This window comes from Rana temporaria, chromosome 10 (genome assembly GCF_905171775.1).
Source record: "Rana temporaria chromosome 10, aRanTem1.1, whole genome shotgun sequence".
Classification (NCBI taxonomy): Eukaryota; Metazoa; Chordata; class Amphibia; order Anura; family Ranidae; genus Rana; species Rana temporaria.
Genome location: NC_053498.1, coordinates 78,813,487 through 78,836,656, shown reverse-complemented (window position 1 = coordinate 78,836,656; position 23,170 = coordinate 78,813,487). Strand labels below are relative to the sequence as shown.

At 41.3% G+C, this 23,170-nt stretch overlaps 1 protein-coding gene across 3 annotated transcripts in view; it reads right to left on the bottom strand.

Moving 5' to 3' along the window:
• ARHGEF12 (Rho guanine nucleotide exchange factor 12) overlaps positions 1 to 23,170 on the bottom strand; it is a 254,728-nt gene that overhangs the window by 110,035 nt on the left and 121,523 nt on the right. For 2 of the 3 annotated variants that reach the window (XM_040325540.1, XM_040325542.1), the window contains 7 exons: positions 18,971 to 19,063; positions 12,498 to 12,611; positions 12,296 to 12,394; positions 9,749 to 9,791; positions 7,463 to 7,568; positions 7,233 to 7,370; positions 5,712 to 5,744 (listed from right to left, as the gene is read on the bottom strand). In XM_040325540.1, coding sequence (XP_040181474.1) covers positions 5,712 to 5,744; positions 7,233 to 7,370; positions 7,463 to 7,568; positions 9,749 to 9,791; positions 12,296 to 12,394; positions 12,498 to 12,611; positions 18,971 to 19,063 — 626 coding nt within the window. The remainder of the gene's footprint in view (positions 1 to 5,711; positions 5,745 to 7,232; positions 7,371 to 7,462; positions 7,569 to 9,748; positions 9,792 to 12,295; positions 12,395 to 12,497; positions 12,612 to 18,970; positions 19,064 to 23,170) is intronic. The other variant, XM_040325541.1, reaches the window with a different exon arrangement.

Below are 23,170 nucleotides of genomic sequence, written 5' to 3'. Positions count from 1 at the left end.
AAAGTCCCATTTTAAGAAAAAAATTTGGTAATTTTGAAATTGATGGCAGCAACACATCTCCATAAAGTTGGGAGAGGGCAACAACAAGCTGACAAAGTGGTACCAACAAGGAAGAGCTGGAAGTACACTTTGCAATGAATTGGGTTCATTGGCAACAGTTCAGTGACATGACTAGGTATAAAAAGGGAATCTTAGAGAGTTTGAGTTTCTCAGAAGTAAAGATTGGCAGAGGTTCAACAGTCTGAAAAGCTGCATCTAAAAACTGTCGAAAAATTTCAGAATAATATTCCGTAAGGTGAAATTGCAAAGACATCTGTGGCACAAGGGACAAGGCCAAAACACAATATTAAATTGCCTGACAGTTTTGGGACCTCAGACGGCATTAAAAACAGGAGGGGTGGGCTCCCTCCAGGCTCACCTGCCCTCTATCTATCCATTAGAATGCATGTGCTTCTACTATGGAGGCTTTTATAAATTTACAGAGTTAGAAATGCAGATACTGTGTAACCATGGAGTGGCTCTGCAGCTTATGCATGTATTCGCAAATGTGTGCCAACTAAACTCCTGTTTTTAATGTAAATTAGTAGACAGGAGAATTTGGTTGGTTGCAGGCTGGCTGGCGAGTTGAGTTGGGAATTTTCTTTGAAGGAGCACAAGGAAGGGCGACTCATGTCAAAATCAAACAGAAGGCTAATGACTGAGGTACCAGCCTACAACTCGGGGTCTATTACTACTCAGCCTGTGCTCTGTACCATACGATAACGATATTAGGTTTCTTCTGTCCCATCTACAGGTTTTCTGCACCGTTAAGGAGAGAAACAGATCTTCGATGTCCCAGGCACAAAGCCAAAATGACCTATGTGCTCAGACAAATAATGTAGGCATGTGAAATATCAACCCTAAATGCCTCTAAATGGCCATCATAACAGTGTTTATCCAACAGGGTGGATTGAACAAAAGTCCACCTGCAGTTCAACTTCTGTTCAACCGAAGTGGCCCCACATCAAAATTCAATCCTTATAGTGGAGGTTTACCAAAAAAATCAATTTTTAACATTAGATTGAGGTTAATTACTGGAGGCAGAATCAGGTGTTTTGTTTAAAATCAATGCAGTACTTACCGTTTTAGAGATAGATGTTCTCCGCCGCTTCCGGGTATGGGCTGCGGGACTGGGCGTTCCTATTTGATTGACAGCCTTCCGACCGTCGCATACAGCGCGTCACCACTTTCGGAAAGTAGCCGAACATCGGTACGCAGGCGACGTATAGAGCCACACCGACGTTCGGCAACTCGTGACGCGCTGTATGCGACCGTCGGAAGGCTGTCAATCAAATAGGAACGCCCAGTCCCGAAGACCATACCCGGAAGCGGCGGAGAACATCTCTCTAAAACGGTAAGTACTGCATTGATTTTTTTTAAAAACACCCGATTCTGCTTCCAGTAATTAGCCTCAATCTAATGTTAAAAAAAAAAAAATTTCGGGTGAACCCCCGCTTTAAGACTGTGGCTACAATAACATCTAAACCCATAATGCTTGTAGTTTAGATACACCAAACCTTTCTGCAGTATTTGAATGTGGTTGAGCAAAACCAAATAAAAAGTAGATTTGTATATAATAAGTGGAGCGCTAATACAAACACAATTCACACAAGATAAAAACGCACATAAATCTACTTAAAAAAAATAAGTTTTACTTATAAATTGTGCTTAAAAAAAACAAATACATATATTTAAAAAAAAATAGAAAAAGCCATTTAGGGGAATCTGTTTTAAAGGGTCCGAGTCCATTATTGAAATCAAGTAAAAAAAATTGATTTTTTAATACAGCTTACCTGTAAAATCCCTTTCTTGGGAATACATCATGGGACACAGAGCCTTAATTACTTAATGGGTTATGTAGTCACCACAGGTGATTGGACACTGGCAAACCCAATTACAATTGAGTTCCTCCCCTATATAACCCCTCCCAATTGGTTCCAAACCAAACAGGGATGTCTAAAAAGTCTGAATCAGTTTCTGAACATTAGCTCCTTCTGCATAGAGTCTGTTCGTTCAGTTGTTTACACCAGGCATGTCCAAAGTCCGGCCCCTGGGCCAATTGCGGCCCCCCTGGTGATTTAATATGGCCCCCTGGGGATTTAGAGATAGATATATATATATATATATATATATAAATAAAAATAAATAAATAATCAATGCAGCCTCACATGTGCCCTGTGCCTGGGGGCCACAAAAGATATATACCGTATATATCGGCGCTGCCTCAGAGGGGACAGGACGTGCGCCATCAGATTACATGAAGATAATCTCCTGTTTACTCAGGGGCATCTGTAAAAGGAAGTCCCGTTTCCTGGGATGCCATTGGATGACTGTTCTGTTTATCATAGGAGGCGGGACTTTGCATTAAAGAGGCCACGGAGTCAACAAGAAATTCTCCTGTTTGTAATCTGACGGCACTTGTCCCGCCTCCTCCCTGTACCCTCTGAGGCTGCAGATGGGCATCAATCAGGCTGTACTGATGGCATTGGTGAGGCTGAATTCATGGCTCTGGTGAGGCTGCATTCATCTCAATGGTAAGCCTGTGCGTGTTATACGCCGATAAATACGGTATATTCAAATAACACGCCCAAGCTCATCCTTGGTCCTGAGCAGCGCTCTGGGATTGGTTGGGGCCACAAAAGAGATATATACAGTATATCCAAATAATAATAATAATTCAAATAATGTCAGGCAAAAAGGTCGGCCCTCACGCATGTTCACTTCATCAAATGCGGCCCTCTTTGAAAAAAGTTTGGACACCCCTGATTTACAACCTTCAGGGAGGAGAATTCCTGGCATCAATACACATCAGAGATGCATATCTACATGTGCCAATATTTTCCGCTCACCAAAGGTTTCTAAGGTTTGCTGTGGATCAGCGCCACTTTGTTTGTGGCCCTTGCTTTCGGGCTGGCTACGGCACCTCAAGTGTTCCTGAAATACTGGCCCTGACAAGGCTAAGGGCACGAGGCATAGCGATAACCGCCTACCTGGACGATCTGTTGATCATAGATCAGTCCGCCCCACACTTGGGCCAAAATGTGCACAGCACAGTGGCATATTTAGAGTACCTAGGCTGGGTCCTCAACCTGAAGAAATCTCCCTTGCAGCCTCAAAAAAGGCTAGAGTACTTGGGCGTGATTATAGACTCGTCCCTAAGCAATTTATTCCTTCCCAAGCCGAAGGCAAAAGCCATAGGAGACTTGGTTTGCCAGTGTCCAATCACCTGTTGTGACTACATAACCCCATTAAGTAATTAAGGCTCTCTGTCCCGTGATGTATGATAAGACACAAAAATGATCAAATTAAATCTTATTGATTGTCTCTTTGTTCTTAAACACCACCACATTGTGCCATGATAGCAATCTTCTCACCTCTGCATTTAAGGCTTCAACCAAAAAGGATAATATTCTCGCTTCATAGTGTTGTATATATCCCTCAATAAAATAAAGATCCAATCTAATGCTTTCCGTTTACATGAAATGTATTAGTAAAAGCACACAAATACATTTTACCAGTGTACATATTGGCATTTAAATGGTTAAACAATGTGTGTATACAGTGGGGATCGAAAGTTTGGGCATCCCAGGTAAAAATTTGTATTAATGTGCATAACGAAGCCAAGGAAAGATGGAAAAATCTCCAAAAGGCATCAAATTACAGATTAGACATTCTTATAATATGTCAAAAAAGTTAGATTTTATTTCCATAATTTACACTTTCAAGATGACAGAAAACCAAAAAATGGCATCTGCAAATGTTTGGACACCCTGCAGAGTTAATATCTTGTACTGCCCCCTTTGGCAAGTATCACAGCTTGTAAACGCTTTTTGTAGCCAGCCAAGAGTCTTTCAAATCTTGTTTGAGGTATCTTTGCCCATTCTTCCTTACAAAAGTCTTCCAGTTCTTTGAGATTTCTGGGCTGTCTGTCACGGCTCTCTGCTCTTTTAAGGTCTATCCATAGATTTTCAATTATGTTGAGGTCAGGAGATTGTGAAGGTCATGGCAAAACCTTCAGTTTACGTCTCTTGATGTAATCCCCCGTGGATTTTGAGGTGTGTTTAGGATCATTATCCATTTATAGAAGCCAACCTTGCTTTAACCTTAGCTTTTTCACAGATGGCATCAAGTTACCATCCCAAATTTGCTGAAATTTGATTGAATCAATTTTTCCTTCTACTCGTGAAATGTTCCCTGTGCCACTGGCTGCAATACAACCCCAAAGCATGATTGATCCACCCCCATGCTTAACAGTTGGACAGAGGTTCTTTTCATTAAATTCTGTGCCCTTTCTTCTCCAAACGTACCTTTGCTCATTCCGGCCAAAAAGTTATATTTTAACCTCATCGGTCCACAGAACTTGTTTCCAAAATGCATCAGGCCTGTCTATATGTTCATTTGCAAAGTTCAAACGCTGATTTTTGTGGTGAGGATGTAGAACAGGTTTTCTTCTGATGACTCTTCCATGAAGACCATATTTGTACAAGTATCTCTTTATAGTGAAATAGTGTACCACAACTCCAGTGTCTGCCAGATCTTTCTGGAGGGATCGTGCAGTCAAACGTAGGTTTTAAATTGCTTTTCTCACAATCCTGCGAGCTGTTCTGTCTGATATTTTTCTTAGTCTTCTAGATCTTGCTTTAACTTCCACTGTTACTGATGACTGCCATTTCTTAATTACATCCGAACAGAGGATATTGACATCTGAAAATGCTTTGCTATTTTCTTGTAGCCTTCTCCAGCTTTGTGAGCGTCAACTATTTTCAGTTTCAGTTTTCTAGACAACTGCTTAGAAGAACCTATGGTGCTGATTGTTGGGGCAAGGTCAGATATGATTCTGGGCATTTAAAACCTTTAAGATTGACATCACCTGGTCTTCCCAGACAATGATTGAGAACAATCCATGACACTGGCAGGTCTCAGCTTTGCAAAGGGGGCAGTGCATGCTATCAATTCTGCAGGGTGCCCAAACTTTTGCAGACGCCATTTTTTTGTTTTCTGTAATTTTGAAAGTGTAAATGATGGAAATAAAATCTAACTTTTTTTGACATATAAGAATGTCTAATCTGTAATTTGATGCCTTTTGGAGATTTTTCCCATCTTTCCTTGGCTACGTTATGCTCATTAATACAAATTTTTACCTGGGGTGCCCAAACTTTCGATCCCCACTGTAAACCTACAGAGGTATGTGGCCATTCTGAAGTTTCAACCTATTTTAGAGTAAATTTTTTTTAGCCTTTACCATCACTTTTAGATTTTTTTTAAAAATGTTATGGTCATCAGAGCTCCATTGGGAAGCCTGACAAAAGACCTAACCTAATGGTAGCAATATGAATATTCATAAATTGAGAGAGTGGTTACCCTTGCGGGCAGCCAATTTTTTTATGTAGTACCGTTCCCTTTCTTTTTCTCAGAGCAGTTTATTTTATGAGATTTAATAATGATATATATAGATCCTAAGCCAAACTGTTTTTTCTGGTCCCTTATTAAAAGACCTGAGATCAGCCTATTATACAGCTTCTCCTTACTTGATTAAAAAGTAAAAATGTCAACAGTAGTGGAGAGTGATTTTTAGCAACTACAGGCCAACAAAGAAAAGTGTTGCCAAGCGCTACTGAAATTAAAGCAAATCATTGCAGAATTTATTTTGTACGGCTGTCATCGGATCTTACCATTTTTCTTCCTCGAGTGGCTGTGATGAGAGTCTATAATACAAAATGAAGAGACGTTAAAAGAAAAAAAAAAAAAAAAGATGGAAAAAAAAAATGTACAGCCACACAGCAAATAACCAGTTTGACGCATCCAATTTGAAGCAGATTTTCAAAACGTTAAGAACTTGTTTCTACATACCAACAGCAGTCAACTGACCACTAAGCATCCATGATACACCCTGAAGCAGTGATAGAAACTGGCATGATCAGACAGTTTTTTTTAGGTGTTACAGGGGGCCATATTCTCAGCTGTTGACACAAAGCTGGACTTCATTTACACATTACCCTGAAACCACCCCACCACTTGAGCACCTTGTTCAATCAGCTGGAGCATGACATGGGATATTTAAGCTCCCGGACACCAGATTTTAAAGCGGATGTCAGATTGCACACTCACAGCTTGCCATTTTTGGATGATGATGCACGTGGAACACTATATCACACAGAAAACCAACAACTGTGTGAGCTGCCTGGTGATCTACAATAAAACAGTTACAAAAGTGCCACAAATTAATAGTATGCATGTAGAAAGTGATGTCTACTAATTTAGAGACAGCCCCGGTTTGGAAATCGCTGGGCAAGTAAGGCAAAATTTAACATAATTTTCCATGAAATTCTGGTAATCCCTAAGAGAAGTGGACAGTCATAGGAAAATCAGAGTGGACCTTTTGCTGGTGACTGAATTAGGATAAGCAGCATTGATTCTGACAAATGTATAAAGAGTTTAGGATTATGAATGCTACAATGAATAGATAAATGGTGGATAATTACAGACAATGGCAATTTCAAATGGACGACAATGGTAAATGCAACGTCATCAGCCTGCTCCTCTGACTCAGCCAATCAGAGGAAGCTTAGTATTCATTGAGAGAATGCAAAGCTGCCTATAAAAAGCACAAGAAGAAAGGTCTTCATGAGGTATGTAAATGGCCTACAACCAGTGGTGTATTTAGGTTTTGTGCTGCCCTAGGCCTGACTAAACTCGTGCAACCCCCAATTTAAATATGATCCACCTCTTCCTATCAAGGTCACACCCTTTCCTGTTTAAGACCTGTCCTGAAATTTTCTAGTGGGGACACTAGTTGTGAGGGCCTTGTGGGGGGGGGGGGGGGGGATTCCCTTCATCTGCAGAGATTTCCTTACTTCCTGTTTGGCTATGGGGCAGAAAATTTAAGGAAAATTAACGGATGGCCAAAAAAAAAAACAGGGGCTATAACCATCCCTTACTCTATGGGGGCACCAGACTGATTTGTCTTGTAGCCCAGTCCACCTCATAAGACTCGCGCTGCACTAAAAGTGTAGCGCAAGCCGGCGGGGACTCTTTTCGTGCTGCCCCCCTGCAAAAAGCTGCCCTAGGCCTGGGCCTTGTTGGCCTAGGCCAAGATACAGCGTTGTCTAAAACTACAGCAAGGGTATTATTCAAATTTAGTCAAACCCTTTAAGAAAGTCAATGTTTTGATTCAACTCAAGATCTTAACTTACAAGATTTCATCAATTTTCTGCAAAATTGGTTCCGCACATAGTCGTTCTTTTTCAAGCGTCTGGCGTTCTCTGGAGCGTTCGGCATCAAGTTTGGCAAGTTCACTCTCTGCTAAAGTCAGACCCATGCTACGTTTCTGCCTGTCAGACAAAGTGAATTCAGAGCGGAGTTTTATTATTTCTACATTATATTTTTTATTCAGTCATGTCAACACATACAAAATGAATGTTACCTGAAGTCTTCTAAGAGTTTCTGTACTTCTGGGTACACTTTATCCTGCACAGTGTAAACATACTGTCGAAGCAAATCTTCGGGTATCAATTCTGGTCGCCTTTTTTCTGTTGTCAAAGGAAACACAATTCAGGGGACAGACATTTCAGATAAAGGGATAAAGTCCCCATTTTGCCCCCAATTAATAAACATAAACATAAGTCTGTATAAAAGTACCATTTTGAAACAATGTACTCAAAGCTTTATATCAACCGATTATTCAATAATCTGAAATTTTTTATTTGAATTTATATGAAAGATACTGTTTATTTTTACAACAGGTTATGAGCACTGGAATAGAAGTCTGATGTGTCTAACCGTTTTTATTCTCTGACTAATTAAGGTCTCATTACCACACCAATCCTCCTCTCTATAAATCCTTAGTCTGCCTTATACTGTATGATCAGATTGTGGTGATGTGACCAAAGATCTCACAAATCCATTCATTAGCAGGTAATGAAGATTTCCTTTTGTCACTGCTGTCCTCAGGTTCAGGTGCCCCCACTCCATCTTTACAGCACTGACAGACCATCCCTTAACAAAGAGGGTGTTCAAACTGCTTATGTGCTCACAGCTCAACACCAGAGCAGTGCATCACATTCAGCTGCCCTCACATTATAACCATACCAAGAGCACAATCCTACTTCGGTTTATTTCTTTCAAGGGAAATGTGATGAAAGATATAGGTGGCTATTGCAGACCGCCTTATAAACTAATAGTTGTTGGTCGAGCAGACTTTCCGCTGCATTGACCCAAAATAAAATACACAGATTAGGAAATTTAAATTTCACCAGCTTTAAAACTGCCCCAAAGCAGTGACTCAACCAGTATGTGGTATCTGTGACTCGAACAGTATTAAAAGAAGAGAACACTCTCTCAGGAGACTAACTGATGTTACTACACCGGTTTTCTGGGAGAAAAGTTCCTGCGTAATCAGTAAAATACTTGTGTATAGTTGCTATTAAACACATATAGAAGCATATGCATACATAATCTACTTTTATCATAAATCATTTTTCTCTTTTGTTTAGACTTAATCTATGTTCCAACAAATGCATACACATGCGTTTATAGTGGCTTCTCCTCCAATCTCATTGTGTGGATCCATGTCCTCTTACACTCCCTGAGACCGATTTGCTTTTTTCCTATGCCGGCATTACCATTGAGGCAGTTGTAAATGCCCATCATGTCCCCTCTAAATCGTCACTTCTCCGGGAGAATACATTTAGTGCTTGTAGTCATTCCTCTTAAATCGAGGTTCTCCAGTCCCCTTATTCATTTTGTTGCCCTTCTTTGGACTCTCTCCAGCACATCCCTTCTGAGGACTGGTGACCAGAACTGGAAGCAAATACTCCAGATGTGGCCTAATTAGAGTTTTATAAAGTGGCAGGATTATTGTTTTAACCCTGGAGTATATCCCCTTTTTTATGCATTCTAAAATTCTGACGGCTTTGGTAGCTGTAGTTTGACACTGCATGCCATTGTCTGTCATCTACCAGGACCCCAGATCTTTCTCCATCCTTGATTCCCCCAGGTTATCCCCATAGTGAGTAGTTTGCGTTTATGTTTTTTTGTCCCCAAATGCATTACTTCTCATTTGCCCACTCCATTATTTTGTACAGGTCTTTCTGTAAAATGTCTATATCCTGGTGTGAAGTTATTGCCCTGCTTATTTTTGTGTCGTCCACAAAAACAGAGATTGAGCCATTTATCCCATCCTCTATAGCATTTATAAGTAAACAGAATTGGTCTCAAGACAGAGCCTTGGGGTACCCCAAGGTACTTCATCCCAAAGGTATTCTATCGGGTTGAAGCCAGGACTCTGGGCAGGCCCAGTCAAGTTCATCCATCCCAACCTCGCTCATCTATGAATTTATGGACCTTGTCTGTGCACTGATGTGCAGTCATGTTGGAACAGGAAGGGGCCACCCCAGAACTGTTCCCACAAAGTTGGGAGGATGAAATTGTCCAAAATGTCTTGGTATGCCAATGCCTTAAGAGTTCCCTTCACTGGAACTAAGGGACCAAGCCCAACCCCTAAAAAAACAAGCCCACACACTAATACGCCCTCCACCAAATGATTTGGAAGAGTACACAAAGCAAGGTCCATAAAAGACATGGATGAGCAAGTTTGGGGTGTAGGAACAATGGTGAAGAAAACCTTCAGCATGGTCAAAGCAACGTGCTTCCCAAGATCAAGGCCACTGAAGTACTATATGTTATAGTAAACTGAATCTTGGACACTTACCCAACTCCAGTGCAAGGTCTTCAGGGACAGAAACCCGTAGATTCTACAACAAATGAAATACACAAATATCTGAATGGGTAAAGTAGTCATTCCTGCGCTACAGTGGAAACTATGTGTGCAGAGGGTAAAGGTGCGGCAACTACTGTATGGGCCAACCATTACCCACAGTGAGACATGGAAAAAATCAAGAGATGGCGTTGCGCTCCAATAGCATAGAATGATGTAATTGGTAAAAATGTATAAATAACCAAAATAGTATAATTGATAAATGAATGTGCAAATATGCAAATAGATTGACTGAAAGATTAAAATCGCTATAAATGCCAAGATAAGGTGCATCCAAAGGTGTACTGAATGAATGTGCAAACAGTGGAGATAAGGTGACTCAGGTGCATAAATAAAATCACAACGTAAAGCTAATAGTATATGCAGTCGCAGAGGAAATCGCAGGATGGTGTTATGCTCCAATCAAAATGAATGACTGGACATAACTGATATACAATTCATTGATTAACCACTTAAGGACCGCCTAACGTCAGCAGAATAGCACGGCTGGGCACAGGGACGTACAGGTACTTCGCCTTTAAGAGCCCAGCCGTGGGGCGCGCGACCCAATCCGAAGCTCCATGACCGCGCCCGGGGACCTGATCGCCGCTGGTGTCCCGCTATCGGGTCACAGGAGCTAAAGAACTTCTGTGTGGCAGTGTCACTGATTGTCTGTTCCCTGATATAGGGAACTACGATCAGTTATGTCACACCTACAGCCAAGCCCCCCTACAGTAAGAATCACTCCCTTAGAGCACACTTAACCCCTTAGCGCCCCCTAGTGGTTAACCCCTTCACTGCCCTTGTCATTTTCACAGTAATCAGCGCATTTTTATAGCACTTTTTGCTGTGAAAATGACAATGGTCCCAAAAATGTGTCAAAAGTATCCGATGCATCCACCATGTCGCAGTCACGAAAAAAAAAACGATGATCGCCATTATTAGTAAAAAAAAAAAATATATATATTATTAATAAAAATGCCATAAAACTATCCCCCATTTTGTAAATGCTATAACTGTTGCGCAAACCACTCAAACGATTATTGTGATTTTTTTACCAAAAATATGTAGAAGAATACGTATCGGCCTTAACTGAGGAAAAAAAAATGTTTTTTATATACATTTTTGGGGATATTTATTATAGCAAAAAGTAAAAAATAGATTTTTTTTTTCAAAATTGTCGCTCTATTTTTGTTTATAGCGCAAAAAATAAAAACCGCAGGAGGTGATCAAATACCACCAAAAGAAAGCTCCATTTGTGGGGAAAAAAAAGGACGTCAATTTTGTTTGGGAGTCACGTCACATTAACGCACAATTGTCAGTTAAAGCGACGCCGTGCCGAATTGCAAAAACTGGCCAGGTCCTTAACCTGCATAATGGTTTGGGTCTTAAGTGGTTAAAAAACTAAAAGGCAACATTTTCTTGTCATTTTGCATAAAGTAAAGGATAGTACACATAGGTCGAATGTCGGGCGACATCAGTTGGTTCAATAAAAAACAGACGTCGTTCGGTCCGTGTGTATGGCAGCCGGCCGGCTTTTGTCGGAAGAGCATGCTGGAAAATCCCAATCAGCCAATTGCTGTCCTATCAGAAGAGATTGCTAGAACTAATGTTGGATCGTTAGTACATCGGCTCCGACTTGAGCTTTTTTTTTTTTCGTTCAACCAAAAAAAAAAAATAGCGTGTACTAGGCTTAAGGGAGCATTATAGCATTTTTGCCATCTGTGTCTCATTGAGAAGAAGACTTCCCTTCACTTCCTGTCTCACATCCAAAAGCAGAAAGTGAGAGGAAATCCCCCCTAAAGTGAGGGAATACCTGGTGGTCACCAGGGTCCAGAGCTACTGCACCCATTCGAAGATTTCCCATCTATTACTGTTCTGGTGACGACCATAGACTTTGGATTCTCTCTATATTCAGGGGTAATGGCAAACAGGATGAATAGATGAACAGAATCTGGAACTTATAACTTAAAACACTAACAGGCACACTGCACTAAAAACCTGACATGTTCTAATCTCTTTCCCCTCAATAGAAACCTTAAAAATATATATAACCCCTATAATACAAGGCATCCCCCCTCCTGCACAGGACAATTTTCAGCTTTCAGCTCTGTCACACTTTTAATGACAATCGCACGGTCATGATACACTGTACTCAAAACATTTTTATCATTTTCTTCCCACAAATAAAGCTTTCTTTTGGTGGTATTTGACCACTGGGGTTTTTATTTTTTGCTAAACAAACTAAGAATAAATAAAAATTTGGTAGAAAAAAAAAAAAAAAGTTTTGTTAATTATAAAGGGGACGCCTCTAAAAGAGTGCAAGATGGAGGATTCCAGTTTAAAGCCCTTTAAAAGCAGGCTTTGTTCAAAACATCCAGTTTTATTTCATGTATCCTTTTGTTCTATTGAGACATTTCATAGTTTGCAAACCAATGATCAGGACATATCACAAAAAAAAGACACAAAATACAGAGAAATTAAAGAAAAATTATGTCTCACAGCTGTTCTCTCTAGGAAGATCTGGTAGATTTCCAGAAATACTCTGCGCGTCTCCTTAGGGTTTGTCTGCTTATAAAGGTCACCATGCAAGTAGCAGAGCTGGGCAAGAAGAGAAGAGCAAAACACATCACTATGGTGTCACATTCACAAAGAAACTCATCAAAAAACATTTTTTTTGTTCTTTTCTTTTTTCTTAACACACCAATGGAGCAGGGTCAAACTGTGAAACCACATGGAACATGAAGACCGCAAGGTGAGCAGGATGAGTCTTCAACATATCCATACTTAGGAAGCAGCTACACTGATCGTTCACCTGCTGAAAGAAAATAAGAACCTTTATAATACCATTAAGGGCTCATTCAGACCTTGACATCCTCATGCATCGCATTAATGCACGTTTTTCCACACACTGCATTAAGTCAGTTCATTTCAACGCACCAAAACATCCAAAAAATGGACAACCATCATTTTCTGCATGTGCATTGGAGTTGCTTTGCGTTAGTGTTCGGACGCTAATGTGCATTACATGTGTTGCAGTCATGAATGTTACATGTAGCAAGGTCTCAGGCTCCCTTTGATCCAATAAGAACCTCCAGGGCCAGAGATGGCCAATATCCTTCTGTATGTAGTGGGCTGTGAGGCATAGTGGGTGCAAAGATGGTGAAAGTCATTGGGCGCCAGACACTTCTTGGTTGTAAAAGAGTTTTTATTTCTCTTAACAGTCCCACAGGGGCACACTGATGTCCATTTGGTGGATTCACAGGGGGCTCACAGCTGTCCATTTGGGGACAACCTTCTGTTCACATCATAGTTTTATGTATCTTTCGGTGTTTAATGTTTTTTTTTTTTTTTAACTCTTTCTATACTTGATCTGTTTGTGAGCGATTAGTTATTAATAAAATACAATTTTTTTTATTATACTCTCATCCATCTTGCTTACGAAGTCCAACACAGAGTCTTTTTCACAAATTCGATCCTATACGGATGAGGCTTTAGGAGTATTCTATTTTTTGCAGTTCCCTTAACAGTCCTTTTTGTATTATTCGGGGACAAAGGGTTAGGGCCAGGACACCTTCAGATAGTTGCAAACTCAATTAGCAAACTCCGAGACTTCAATAGGACGACAGCCGTGCAGGGAAAGGCCTCCAGCAAGAAGCCACATCTGCACGTGCAGGCATGCCGTCTATGGCAACAGTCTTTAACAGTTCCTAACACAAAGCATAACCATTCTTTTAGCTTCACTACACTTTCTCCTTTTAGTTCTTCCATACACCAAGCTCCTGGTCTCTCACTAGACCCTCTGATTCACTTCCACCCAATCCCTTGAGCTCCTCCAATCCAGCCAGATGTGCCTGGGATAGGCCTAATCTCCGGCTTAGCAGCCTGGGCAATATGACACACATCCACCTAGACAGCCGTCCAGGTGGCACAGAATCTACTTCACCTGGCTCCACCCGTATAGGTTCTCCCAGCAGAACAAAGGGTTCAAGAAAACCTCTGCCCATTGGCTGAGATACCCCACATGCCCTGACCTTGGGTTGCCCTTCTCATATTTAGTACCACCAAGTACCCAGCCACCTAGTGGTAGAAGAGAAAAGTGCAACAATGCCAAACTTGAGAAATCAATAGATCGCCATCAGCCAGGATAACTACTCCTGGCAAGTAAATTTGTGAGGAGCTCCCTGCCTAAACTACAGTGTGCTACACGACACAAACTACAACACCACACAATGGAAAAGTGTATTCAGGAATTAATAGTTACTGGTGGATTTTACAATAATCTGTTTCAATGGTAACACATTTGAAAAAGTTACTTTTTTTTTTTAGAATCCATCTTTAGTTCTAGAAAAAAAAAAAAAAAAAAAAAAAAACTTTACCAGGTGCTTTTATGGCAGAGCATGCTGAGCTTTAGAAAGAAACCATCAAGTTTTGGCTTTCTTATAATTGAAATTCCAGGCAAGTCATCATCTAGGGAGGTGTTATGCATTCTCCAACTCATAAGAATATACAAATGTAATCAGTTTTCCTGATATTTAGGTGCAGGCAGACATAGGGTCTATTTAAAATGTTTTCCCACAAGATTCAAACATTTTCTAATTTGATTCAGTTGAAAAAAACATATTTGAAACCTGGGAGAAAATTGTGACTCTTGCATGAAAACATTTATAATGAGACCCCATGAGCTCTTAGAACTGTTCAGCATAGCAGTGTACTAGAAACAAACAGTAAATGTGAAATTATATGTATGTATATACACTATGTATATTTGTAAAGTGGAAGGAAAATTATAAATGGTTTTCAAATAGTTTTTTTTTACAAATAAATATCTGAAAAAGTGTGGTGTGCATTTGTATTCAGCCCTCCTGAGCCAATATTTTGTAGAACCACCTTTTGCTGCAAGTTTTTTTGGGTATGTCCAGTGGCGGCCACTCTATTAGGGTCACTGCCTCCCTAATCTACTTGCAGGGCACCGGATGCATACATTTCAAATTTTTTTTTTTTTTGTTTTGTTTTTTAAGCACACGATTAGAGCCTGAGGCTCCAAATTGCTTAAAAAAAGGGTGGGCTTGAAAACGCAGAGCACTGCGCCCTGAGTCCATCCAGACATAAGCAAATTTATGTTCGCTAAGGTCTTCCTGTTTCTCCTTCTGGTCAATCGGGAAGTGGGTCCTGATGATGATGGAGGTGGTGGTATATATGAGTGAAGGTTATGGTTTATGAGTGGGGCAGGTTTGTAGGTTTGCAGTTGTGCCATTCTCTTTCCGTTTTCAGATGATGGATTGAGCAGTGCTCCGTGAGAAGTTCAAAGCTTGTTTTTTTTTTTTTTATATGACGTAACCCTACTTTAAACTTCTCCACAACTTTATTCCTGGCCAGTCTGGTGTGCTCCTTGGCCTTCACGATGTGGTTTGTTCAAGGTTCTCCAACAAACCTCTGAGGGCTTCACAGAACAGCTGTAGTTCTACTGAGATTACATTACACAAAGGTGGACTCTATTTACTAATTAGGTGAATTCTGAAGGCTATTGGTTCCACTAGATTTTAGTTAGGGGTATCCGAGTAAATAGGGCCAAATACAAATGCATGCCACGCTTTTCAGATATTTGTAAAAACAATTGAAAACCATTTATCATTTACCTTCCACTTCACAATTATGTGCCACTTTGTGTTGGTCTATCACATAAAATCCCAACAAAATACATTTACTTTTTTTAGTTGCAACATGGCAAAATTTCAAGGGGTATGAATATCTTTTCAAGGCACCATTTACAGTATCTCACAAAAGTGAGTACACCCTCACATTTTTTGAAAATATTTTATATCTTTTCATGTGACAAAACTGAAAAAAAAAAAAAAAAAACATTTTGCTACAAGATAAAGTAGTTGGTGTACAACTCGGATAACCGTGTAAATTTGCTGTCCTCTCAAAATAACTCACACAGCCATTTAGGTCTAAAATCGCTGGCAACCAAAATGAGTACACCCTAAGTGAAAATTTCCAAATTGGGCCCAATTTTCCCTCCCTGGTGTTATGTGATTTATTAGTGTTGTATGGTCTCAGGTGTGAACGGGGAGCAGGTGTGTTAAATTTGGTGTTATTGCTCGCTCTCTCTGGTCACTGGAAGTTCAACATGGCACCTCATGGCAAAGAACTCTGAGAATCTGGAAAAAATAACTGTTGCTTTACATAAAGATAGCCTAGGCCAGTGATGGTGAACCTTGGCACCCCAGATGTTTTGGAACTACATTTCCCATGATGCTCATTCACTCTGCAGTGCAGTTGCGCATCATGGGAAATGTAGTTCCAAAACATCTGGGGTGCCAAGGTTCACCATCACTGGCCTAGGCCATGAGAAGATTGTCAAGACCCTGAAAATGAGCTGCAGCAATGTGGCCAAGACCATAAACCAGTTTACCAGGACAGGATCCACTCAGAACAGGCCTCGCCATGGTCGACCAAAGTAGTTAAGTGCATGTGCTCAGCTTCATATCCAGAGGGTTGCCTTTGGGAAATGGACGTATTAGTGCTGCCAGCATTGCTGCAGAGGTTAAAAGGTGTGGGGGAACAGCCTGTCAGTGCTCAGACCATAAACTGCACGCTGCATCAAATTGGTCTGAATGACTGTTGTGCTGAAGACAAGCAGACTAAGGACATAGATTACTGGAACCATGTCCTGTGATCTGATGAAACCAAGATAGACTTATTTGGTTCAGATGGTGTCAGGCGTGTGTGGCGGCAACCAGGTGAGGTGTACAAAGACAAGTGTTTCTTGCCTACAGTCAAGCATGGTGGTGGGAGTGTCATGGTCTGGGGGTGCATGAGTGCTGCGGGCATTGGATAGCTACAGTTCGTTGAGGGAACCATGAATGCCTACATGTACTGAGACATACTGAAGCAGAGCATGATCCCCTTCCTTCGGAGACTGGGCTGCAGGGCAGTATTCCAACATAACGACCCCAACACACACCTACAAGATGACCACTGCCTTGCTAAAGAAGCTGAGGGTAAAGATGATGGACTCGGCAAGCATGTCTCCAGACCTAAACCATAATGAGCATCTGTGGGGCACCCTCAAAACGGAAAGTGGAGGAGCACAAGGTCGCCAACATCCACCAGCTCCATGATGCCATCATGGCAAAGTGGAAGAGGCAACCTGTGAAGCTCTGGTGAACTCCATGCCCAAGAGGGTTAAGGCAGTGCTGTAAAATAATGGTGGCCACACAAAATATTGACACTTTGGGCCCAATTTGAACATTTTCACTTAGGGGTGTACTCACTTTTGTTGCCAGCAGTTTAACACACCTGCTCCCCCATTCACACCTGAGACCTTGCAACACTAAGTCACATGACACCGGGGAGGGAAAATGGCCAATTGGGTCCAATTTGGGTCCAATTTGGACCTTTTCACTTAGGGGTGTGCTCATTTATTGCCAGTAGTTTGGACATGAATAGCTGTGTGTTATTTTGAGGGGACCGCAAATTTACACTGTTATCCAAGCTGTACACTACTTTAAATGGTAGCAAAGTGTAATTTTTTTCAGTGTTGTCACATGAAAAGATATAATAAAATATTTACAAAAATGTGAGGGGTGTACTCACTTTTGTAAGATACTGTATATAGTGCCTTAAAGCGGAGGTTCACCCTAATAACATGTATATCTGACCAACTTCCTTATATTCGTAACAAGTACAGTCCGCAATTTTTTTTTTTTTTTATGCTTTACGTACCTTGTAAGCCATCTTTTTAATCTATTTCTCCCCGCGGGAGTAGGCGTTTCTATGCCTAGGGGGATTGTCATCTGGGAGGTTGCCCAGTTGACGGACGTCTGTTCCTCCCGGCGGATAAGGCCACGCCCCTGTATTGCGTAGGCGCGCACAAGTTACGGGGTTTCCGAAAAAGCCGAACATGCAGAGTGCAGGCGCCGTATAGAGCCGACTCACATCTCTGCATGTTCAGCTTCTTTCGGAAACGCCGCAACTCGTGCGCGCCTACACAATACGGGGGGCGGGGCCTTATCCGCCGGGGGGAAAAGACGTCAGTCATCTGGGCGACCTCCCAGATGAAAATCCCCCTAGGCATAGAAACGCCTACTCCCGCGGGGAGAAGTAGATTGAAAAGATGGATTACAAGGTATGTAAAGCACAAAAAAAAAAAAAAAAATGGCGGACTGTACTTGTTACGAATATAAGGAAGTTGGTCAGATATACATGTTATTTGGGTGAACCTCCGCTTTAAATAGATATTCAAACCTCTTGAAATTTTCCATGTTTTGTCAAAAAAAAAAGGGTACACACACACACACACACACACATTATTACACACACACACACTTCATTTGCGGTTGCTCTAGGCTCCTCCTCTTTCCAAGAGCCGTTTGTTATGGAGGTACATCTGCAGGCTCGCCCCTGAGCCATGAAGCCTGAGATTAGACAGTACAGTACAGCCCAGCCCCATCAAAGGATTTTAAAGCGGTGGTTCACCCTCATTACCAACATTTTAGCATTAAAATAGGCATAGTAGCGCGAACTACAGTATGCCTGTATTTCTTTTTTTAGCGCCGTACTCACTGTGCAATCGTATAGATAAGATTCCGACTCCCCGCGCGGAATGGGCGTTCCTATCCAGAGGGAGGATGATTGACGGCCGGCTATGGCACGTCACGCTCCCCGAAGATAGCCGGAGTAGGTCTCGGCTCTTCACGGCGCCTGCGCACAGACTATGCGCAGGCGCCGTAAAGCGTCAAGTCCTATTTCGGCTATTTCCGGAGAAGCGTGACGCGCCATAGCCGGCCGTCAATCATGCTCCCTCTGGATAGGAACGCCCATTCCCCGCGGGGAGTCGGAATCTTATCTATACGATTGCACAGTGAGTACGGGGCTAAAAAAATAAACACAGGCATACAGTAGGTCGCGCTACTATGCCTAATTTAATGCTAGAAAAAAAAAATGTTTTATTAGGGTGAACCACCGCTTTAAGGACAGGAACAGCCAAGTTTGTGAGAGCAGGGAGAAGGGAGACAGCTGCTTTAGATGGGCACAGTGCTTGATCTAGTGAAAACTCAAGTATGGGGGGGGGGGGGGGTGCATACTGCTACCTAAACATTTTTTATCTTAATGCAAGGAATGCAGAACCTTTGCCTAGTTGTCCATATTCTTGGTACTATATATAGTTACCTGTTCTGGTTCCGCATCAAATTCCTCATCTTCCGCACCAATAATGCTGTGTGAAATTCGAGTCGATGGACTTCCCATGCTAGACTGTGAATCCTACAAAACAAATTACAAGTCATGAAAACATGCCATTACACACAATGTTAATACAATAGTCTGTTGGAGAAAAATGTGTGATGAGCAAGATTTGCAGTATGTCAAGCATTTCTTGGAATATTCTGTCAGTCTTTGTAACAATCACCCCTAAAAGTCCAACCAGGTACTGGTTATAGATAGATGCTGGTGGATTGAAATGGCCCACTGACTTCTCATATCTTTTGGGAATTCCAATAGCGAGAGGTTTTACAGAAGAAAAACGCCTGCAGATGAAATAGCTGCCAAAGGACCTTATGATGTGAACCCCATCAGATGAGGCCGAAACATCAACCTGGCAGGACTTGGAGAAAGTCTGAACAGAAGTCCAAGTAGAAGCCTTACAACTCTGGGAAACAGTTGCCCAAGGTTGAAAAGACATATAAAAGCTCACAGACCTAGTAGTCTCAACAGAAAAGAGCGGAATCTGACCCTGGAGAATATAACTTGAATGGTTTGACAGAGCCATGGTGTCCTTCCAGGGATACGCCGGCATGAAAAAAAAAAGAAAAAAAAAAGAAGAAGAATCTGTCTTTCTGGAAAGACGCAATGGCTAAGAGACTCATAAAACCCAAACCACATCCAGCAATGGTGGGAATGTTTCCTCTGAAGAACCAAAAAAAGACAAAAGGTCTCAAAGAGTAGAGAGGATTTATTCCAAAGAGATTCTCCTGGGATTTAAAGTGATACTAAACACACGCTGTTTAATATATTATAATATATATATATATATATATATATATATATATATATATATATATATATATATATATATATATATATATATATATATATATATATATATACTCTTTCCCAGCCTGTCTGCAGGAAAACATAAGCAGGAGGGAGCTTTTAGTCCTCTGCTGGTCAAAAAAAAAAGCCCTTGGAATTCAGAGTAAAAATTAAATATCAATAAACTTTTTTAAATTGGCATACAAATATATATTTGAAAACAAATCTTTATAATTGTGTGGAAATAACATGATGTGGGCAGTTTTCTGCCAGACACAAGCTGTATTATGCCCCTCCAGCTTGTGTTTTAAAACAGGGAGGCAAAGCCATCATAAAAAAACCCACACCCATTGTGTTTATAACGGGTTAGTGGGCATGGAGGAGGAGTGAGGGAGTGGGCTGTCATTTGTTACTATGTATACACCCAAATGTGTGACTCTATATTCACATGGGCTGCTCAAATGCGATAGGGAGGAAATGCTCAGCATGGAAATTTTCTCAAAACTAAGCATGTGCCACCATAGCTGCAAAATCCCCAGCTGAATTGGGGACATGATAAAAAAAATGAAGCAATACTTTGGCAGGCTGCCTAGATCTTTTTATTCACAGCTGTGAGAACTCTCTGCACTTGTTAGAAAGATTGTGACATTTTGTTTTGAAGATCGGGAAGGGAAAAAGTTTGTGATTTCGATTAACGACTAATCGTGCAGCTCAAGAAGGGGGGGGCAAACAACTAGGAAAAGAGAACTCTGCCAAAAGGGCCAACAATAGGGGTCAACTGACCCAACTTCAGACTGCCGTTGAAGGAACCTTATGGACAAAAGTTGCATCTGCAGAATATTGGACGTCCACCGAAAAAACTTTGCGAAGGTATTAAAAAATGACCTGGTGGAGGCCATAAAAATCTGGACAATAAAAAGGCTTGATGTCTAAATATGAAAGTGTGTGGCGCTGCTCTGGCTAGATTCTATTGCATATGCATAACAAAATCACCAAAAGTGAAGTTGTGTGTACCTTTCTTTCCCCATGTATATTACAAGGAAAATATATATGATGAAGATCACATAAAATGTTAACTCGTACAAAAAAATGCATCTATTACCAAAAATTAGGTGATCAGTCCACACAGTTGGTAGTATCAAAACAATAGTGATAAGAATCTTGTTCTGCGATTATCCATGCACCCAATATCATAAGCTATGTGCCTCTAGACTTTACACACTATGTCACCTCTGTGCTCACAGTATGCTCATCTCCAGATTGGTGTCATACAGCCTGTATATATTAATCATCCCAGGTTTGGACAGTATCCAGCTCATCCTGTACCTCCAGACCTCTAGGGGCTCTCCACATATACTTCCTCAAGGCTCTGGTTTTAAGAGGAGTATGGTACCTTTAAAACAGGGATATGCAATTAGCAGACCTCCAGCTGTTGCAAAACTTCAAGTCCCATGAGACATAGCAAGACTGACAGCCACAAGTATGGCACCCAGAGGCAGAGGCATGATGGGACTTGTAGTTTTGCAACAGCTGGAGGTCCGCTAATTGCTTATCCCTGCTTTAAAAAAGGTTCTTGTTTATTCATGCTGCCATATTTGCCTTACCCATGCGAGGGAAAGATACCAACAAGCCTCTTATGATGTAGTATGTTAGTAATGTAAACATTACAAACAAAATGCACTTACACTTTAAAACTTAAAAAAATGCCTCTATATATAAAAAAAATCCTGGATTTTACTATTGCACAACGTCACTTCTGGTCCGTGTGCCTCCGCACAGACCCTACGAGTTACGCCATGGCTGTATGACTTCAAAGTGACGCAACGCATAGGGCGTGAGCCGAGGCAGACACGGACCAGAAGTGATGTAATGCAGAAGTAAAGACCGAGAAGCAGGATGGAATAGAAAGCCTTGAGACATCAGGTCTGGCCTATTGGAAGGAGGCCAAGGGTCATCTCCTACAAGTCCGATTACGCCTGTGTATCAGTTTCGACCTGGCCAGTTGTGAAATGTGAATCACTTGTTTCCTCTTTTGCTCTATTTTGTGGAGGTAGAATTCACATTGGAGGAAAGCACAGATTAGACTGAATGAAGTCAAGGAAATTTGAGCATCCGATATCGGTGCTAAAGATCCTTAGCCAGGCCACAAACAAGAGTTAACTTGTTGTTAAATCTGGAGGCCAGAACGCCCACATTTAGAGTCCCCCTCCTCTGACATATCAAGCTGAAGATGTCAGACTGGGGGCCCATTTTGCTTGGTCCAGGCAGTGACGGCTGAGGTAATCCACCATCCAATTGTCCACTCCTGGGATGTGGACAGCAGAGATCGCTGTACAATATTTTTCCATTCATGAGATGTTCTGGCTTGCTTCTTTTAAGGCTACATGACTCTGTATCTCCTTCGTGACTGGTGTACTATAGGTCACAGGAAATTGGGCGAATGCAACAGCCTCAAAAGGAGGCCACCACAAGGCCCAAAACTATTTGAGAAATCTCACAAAGGGGCGCTTTTTTGATCTCAAAACCTAGGAGTGAGATCTGAGGGAAAGCAGTTTGTTTCCAGGAAGGAAGACTTTTGCTTGGACCGGATACAGAATCCTGGAAGAGCCTGAAGCGGTACCTTTGTGAATGATGGGCTAAAGGGCAGTGCAACAAACTGTAAAGTATTGTCTCCTATACCAAAGTGTAAAAAGCGCTGATGAGGATAAATGGGAATATGAAAATATGCATCTTGGATGTCTACAGGTGCCAAGTATCCACATTGTATTAGAGAGGCAATTGCTGATCTTATAGACAGTTTAAACATTTTGGAATTTGTAGGGATTTAGGGTCTAGGGTCAGAAGAATACCCCTGTTGGGTTTTGGTAATGTGAATAGGTCTTTGGACCTGTCCTCTATAGGTACTGAAACAACAAGTGGTGCTTCTGAGCATTCTTACAATCCGACTGTCCAGATTTTGAATGATTTGAGAAAAGTGGTAGGGGAAGGGGGGAGTCCTGCTCAAACTTTCTCAGCAGAATCGTTGAAAGAAGAAACATCAATTTGTACAGTGAGTTTAAGACTGAGATGACAGGGTCTACCACCAGAATAGACCATGTCTTGACTCATTTTTCCTTTTAGACATCATTTGGCAATGATCTTTGGAGGCCTGAAAATCTTTTCTGGATTGACAAAACTGTCATGAATTGCATTTTATTTGTTTTAGAACACAGAATGTCTTTTCTGATTTGGTGGGTCTCTGTAACCAAAAGTGCCTGGTTGGCGGAGGAAATTCAAGTGTGACAAAGCAAAGGCTTTCATCTGACGCTTTCTTTAGCACCTTCTGAGTCCTCTTCACTC